Source organism: Seriola lalandi, unplaced genomic scaffold, assembly GCF_002814215.2.
Source record: "Seriola lalandi dorsalis isolate HSWRI2012SDOR001 ecotype SW California unplaced genomic scaffold, Sedor1 jcf7180002054889, whole genome shotgun sequence".
NCBI classification, from domain to species: Eukaryota; Metazoa; Chordata; class Actinopteri; order Carangiformes; family Carangidae; genus Seriola; species Seriola lalandi.
Window position 1 is genome coordinate 861,608 of NW_019525441.1, and position 5,678 is coordinate 867,285.

Genomic DNA, 5,678 nt, shown 5'->3' on the forward strand with positions numbered 1-5,678 from the left:
GAATATTTTAGACTAGTTGATAAAACTTATTATAGACAATAGGGCAGTGTTTTACCAGTTTTACAGAGGTAAAACTTCTATTTCAGTAAAACATAATCAATAATCATAAAACAATCTGCCCAATGAGTAGACTCGATCACCAGATCTTTTGCTTGTGACTTCTGCTTCTGCTGTGTTGGATTCTGTCAGTTATCAGATACAGATGGTGTAGCTTTTAACAAAGTTGTTGAGCTGTCATTAATCATACAGCAAAAAAGTGAGACGATCCTTGATAAAGTGGAGGGCATTGTTCTCGACATATCCTTGCTTTAATCTTGTTGTCAGAGGATGCTGAGGACTTTGTGTGCTATGTGGCGCCTTGATGGGTCAAATTACAATGTGGTTCAATGGGGTGACGCATTACCCCTAAACTGTACTAATGCATACCACTGTGTCTCTTATGTGTTGTTTGTTGTTGTGAAACTAAAACATAGTGTGAGGTAAGAACATTTCTGTTATCCTCCATCTCTGAATGCTACTGTGATGGTTCATATTTGTGTAACTGATTGAACTGCTCCTGATTGAAAGAAAGCTAAATTTGAGATAAACAGAACCTATTTTATTGTCTCACCTAAACCTCATTATGATTGCCAATAGCATCATTGCCCTCATTTGTCACTGTTTGCTGTTTCAGGAGCCTGACAGAGTCAGCGCGATGAATCCCAAAGGGGATAAGGTGAGCCAGTTATATTCTACAGTGTTAATCCTCCATGCATGGAGAGGGGACACATTGTCCTTATGCACATGGCAAAGAACTGGCAGTGGTTATCTGTCAGATTTGTTATCTGCCTCCCTGAGAGCTTTCCCCTTGACTGCATCCTAATAATAAAGCATTATCTTTTCACATGTTGCTGCAGTAAGTGTTGTCGAGTTTGATGCTCACAGGTCCTCCCATACATATTTTACTGTACATGTACCACGCATAATGTACTTTTTACTTCTGGTGAGCTGAGCAGGAACATCTCAGAGTTATTTCATTATAAAAGTCCTCAAAGAAACTGAAGTTTGTAAAGATCAGTTTTAGTAGAAAGATGTTGATGCAACTCATTGCAAGGTGTAGCCTACTTGTATACTCTATCTATCTATCTATCTATCTATCTATCTATCTATCTAGCTATCTATCTAGCTATCTATCTAGCTATCTAGCTATATATATAAAATGTGTGTTCCCCTTTAAAAAACTGAATAATGTCAATGACTGTTGATTTACGACCAAAATTTAATTCTCTATTTAATTGTGACATTATATTGACAAAAACCTTTTTCCACAGCCGAAGTCGAAGATTTCGGCTTCTCGCAAGCTCTCCCTCAAGGTGAGTAGAATATATATCAGATGATATATCAGTGGTTCCCAGCGTTTTTTGATGAACACTTACCGTGTTCCATTATGTGTTCATTTGAAATGAATGAACTAGATATCATCTAACTAACAATTATATAAAACATAATGTTTTCATACGATTGAATGTCAATATTGTGGTAATTTATATATATATACTATTACTGCTCCTACGAATGGCGGAAGACATTTCAACCATTTCTCCATTAGCTTGTTTAGCTAACCATGTCAGCTGTTTATCCATTACTTTTAGCTATTTCACTATTCATCCTTTACTTTTACCTTTTTTTTTTATATTTCAACCATATATCTTGACTATTACTTTAGGCTAACTACTTCAACCATTAGCTAACATATCAATGATTTCATCCATTATTTTTAGCCAATTATTGCAAGTGTTTGTTATTTTTAGCTAACCTATTTTTAGGTTCTGCTTGTTTGCTAACTGGTATTCACACACAGTCACAGCACATGGTGTTAAGGTATTACAGCTGACTCCAACTGTAAATTCAACCGTTATATCTTTTTGTCGTCTATTGAAATAAATTTGGAGCAACTTTGAGTCTGTTGAGGATTTCCATGCCCTGTTTTGAATGATATCTGTTTTGTCCAATCAGATGCTTCTCCTCACAAGAGCCTGTGAGGATTTGGAGAGGGAAAGGCAGGAGAGAGAGGAAGAAAAAGTACGGTATCTAGGAGAGAAGTTGCCCCCTTTGCAACTGTCTGGACTGTCACCGGATGAGTTACAAGTAAGGGTCATAAACCACAAAAAAACAGCTTTTTTTCCCCCCACATGAGAAAATGTATTAACATATTTGAGTAATATTTTTTTTACCCTCAGAATCTATGCAAGCAGCTTCATTCAAAAATTGATGTTGTGGATGAGGAGAGATATGACTGTGAATCCAAAGTGAGCAAGCACAACAAAGATGTAAGTCTCTGAACATCTTCCTTATTATCTTGCACAGTGCAGTCAATATTTTAAAATGAAAAAAAGTTTTTCTCTTTTGCTTGAAACCAGAGAATAAAACCTGGAGATCAAACTTTGACTTCTTGAAAGTTTGCTTAATGTACTGTATTCCAGCACAAATCTATGCAATGTAATTGTTGCTACAGTTTTAGCAAATTCAGTCCTTTAGAAAAAGGCTTGGTCAGTAAAATTCAGAACTTCCCAGAAGCATGAACGGTTGATTTTTGCTGTAGCTGTTTTCGTGTTTGTTTCTGTAACTCTGTCATATTTTATTTTAGATCCATGAGCTGAAACTGAAGGTACAGGACCTTGGAGGCAAGTTCAAAAAGCCTGCCCTGAGAAAGGTGAGGGTGTCAGCAGATGAGATGATGAGAGCTCTTCTGGGCTCCAAACACAAGGGCTCAATGGACCTCAGAGCCAACCTCAAGTCTGTGAAGAAGGAGGATGTCAAGCAGGACAAGGTAACAGACTCAGTACTCCCAAACCTTTAGTCTTTTAGTGTGATGGTTCTCACAATACCTTGATGCTTCCTACTGCACACAAATATTGATTACTAGGGAAAGATAATTCATCTCCTCAGGAATAAGATGTGTTTTAATTTTTATTTCCATTTTTCTCTTCAATCCCAGGTGCTTACTAGTGAAGTGGGTGACTGGCGTAAGAATGTGGAGGCCATGTCAGGCATGGAGGGCCGCAAGAAGATGTTCGATACAGGCGGCGGAGGACAGTGAGACACTGATGAGTTAAAAGCAGGAAAAAGAAACTGGCTAGACAGAAATATAGAATAATGATCTCAGCGCTAATTGACTTAGGAATTAAGCATAAAGGTCAAAAGCATGTACAACCCCCAGTTCATCAGCTGTGCCTCCATTTGCTTGGTGGCGGTTTCCTAAGCAATAACTCAAAGCACTTAAAGTGTACGATGAGTAGAGACCTGGAGTTTTTTATTACCATTTTTGTTTTGTTATGACATCTTTAGAAAATTAAAGTGGATCCGAATAAACATATATTGTTTCAGTCTTTGATGTTCCATATCTGTACTTGACTTTATCATGTTTCATTTTATTGGCACTCATTTGTTTATGTGCGGCATGCGAGAGGATGGAAAGCAGCTTAGCTGATGATGGATTAAAAAAAGGAGGATGAAAAGTCAAGGGAGGGGGAACAACAGGTGTTACCTACCTAAATTCAACTTCATAGTGTTTAAATAGATCTTGCAGACACATCCATAAAAAGAGGAGTGAAAGAATGTTTTAAAGTAAACTCATTCAATTGAAATTGGATATAACAAATAGAGTCTCATGATAAAATAAAGATGAAGCTTTGGGAATTTTGAATGAGCAATGAGGTCATTAAATTCAAAAGAAAATCAGCTTCCAATATGATTATAACCACCAAGTAAGTTTTTTTGGCCATTATCAGAATTATGTTTTGCTCATTTAAATTTCAGAAATAATTAACAGAATTGAATGTACTTTGGAGTTTAATAGAACTACTTCTTGATGTGTTATATTTAAAGTAGTTTGATGATAGAAATAAACCGCAGGAGATGTGACTTTCCACCAGATGATGAATCTTCAAACACCTGGGCCTGAGTATTTTTAGCCATGTTGTTGTCCTCCATAACTCCTAGCCTTGGAAAGCAAAACTTGAGCTGGATAGTACAACCCGCTGCCATTGTTGTCCTACACATTGCATGCATGCATGTGCTTCTGCTGTATGTGTCAGTGGGTTGACTCACGGTTTCCACTCAGCCATTGCTATTTGAAGTATGATAGTTACACCAACAATAGCCTAAAGATCCCTGAATGTGCGCTTCAGTTGGTTTATTGTACGTCTTTATGGGCTGTTTATGGAAAGAAGAGCGTTTTAAGAGCAAGTACACATCACTCCAACATGTCAAAGTCCACTAACACACACTCATAGTCTGGGGGATAACAATGTCTGATGATTGTGTGACATATGAATGATGAAAAGTCCGACATTGGTGCTCATGTTGAAAAGCTGATATATAGCCTCTTGTCTGCCCTTGTGCTCAGTCTTGGCAAGCTGGTAATGAAAAGTCTGGATACATGCTCTGTGTTTCTATAAATAAACAGGCACTGATGAGAGCGACCTTCACATGGAACAAATGTTCCAGATGTGATATCCAGAGTGCATTCATGTCAACACCACATGATGGTGTCTGTTAAATACAATGCAAAGGTCATGATGCTGGAGTCTCCCAGGAAACTTTTTGAGATGACAAACACATTCAAGTGTGGCTTGATGTGCCAAAACCACAGGCAGTGTCAGTGGGGTGCAACACACTGGTCACACTTGTGCTGTTCAGTTAGTGCCACTTGGTGGCAGTCAACAATTGCTGTAATATTTCTACTGTGGTAAATATTAAAAAACAGATAACTGAATAGTATGTATTCAGCTTTGGAAATTCACTAAGACACCAAAAATGGTCTCATAATTGGTCTTTAGTTTAAAAATTCTGTTTAAATTTTTGTGGCACATGCAATTTCTGATTTTTCAATAATAAGTTTCCAAAATGAAAAGTCTGAAAGGAAAGCAAATGCATTTTATTTTATCTAGTAAGTTTAAGTTTGACAGACAATTGCTCCTCTTAGAGAAACTGAAACTCACTACTGCAGCACCTGGGGGAAAAGCCTTAAATTTTATTAATGGAAAAATGTTAGTAGAAGAAAGTTGAGTCAGTTCCTGCCTGTTGCAGAGTAAAACACAGATGCTAAGTGTTATCACCATGCTTTACAGTCCTCGAGATAGAGAACATCCTGTTTTAGTGATACTATACCTGGGAGTTAGTCAACGCTGTCTTAGAACCAACAGTTGTATTTCTAGGCTATAAAAATAAAACTGACATTAAAAAAAAAGAAAAACATAGAGAAACTCCCTCTAGCTATTCCCTCATGTTTTACAACTCTTGATCCACATTCTTGAGGAGAAAGGAAACTGTATTTCCACAAGTTGTGAGATGGAAGAACAAGTGGAGCCTGACAATAAATAATTACCACTGTGGCTCAAAGCAGTGCCAGCTCATTTCACTCATGAAAAAACCCAAAAGGAAAAGAAAAATGAACGTTAGTCTGCAAAGAAAACACCGAAGCAGATTACAGTGTTTGAGTGTGTATGTGCGTGGCCTGATGAGGAAGTGTGATTGATATCATACAGCACGAGCTGTGTATTTATTGCTGCTGGGACCTGGAGGGAGCTGGTGTTTGTGTGTGTGTGTGTGTGTGTGTACAATATTGAGTTGACAGTAACAGAGGGTGGCCTGGTGATTAGACAGACTGCCCTGTGACTGGAAGCTGCAGGCTTAAT

General features: G+C 37.8%; 1 protein-coding gene across 1 annotated transcript; it reads left to right on the forward strand.

The window, feature by feature from the left end:
• Nucleotides 1-673: 673 nt before the first annotated feature.
• LOC111671913 (troponin I, slow skeletal muscle-like) lies at nucleotides 674-3,351 on the forward strand. Its single transcript, XM_023429160.2, has 6 exons — nucleotides 674-715; nucleotides 1,311-1,352; nucleotides 1,996-2,127; nucleotides 2,220-2,309; nucleotides 2,627-2,809; nucleotides 2,978-3,351. Exons 1-6 carry the CDS (start codon nucleotides 695-697, stop codon nucleotides 3,077-3,079), a joined length of 570 nt encoding a protein of 189 aa, XP_023284928.1. The 5' UTR covers nucleotides 674-694; the 3' UTR covers nucleotides 3,080-3,351.
• The last annotated feature ends 2,327 nt before the right edge of the window (nucleotides 3,352-5,678 follow it).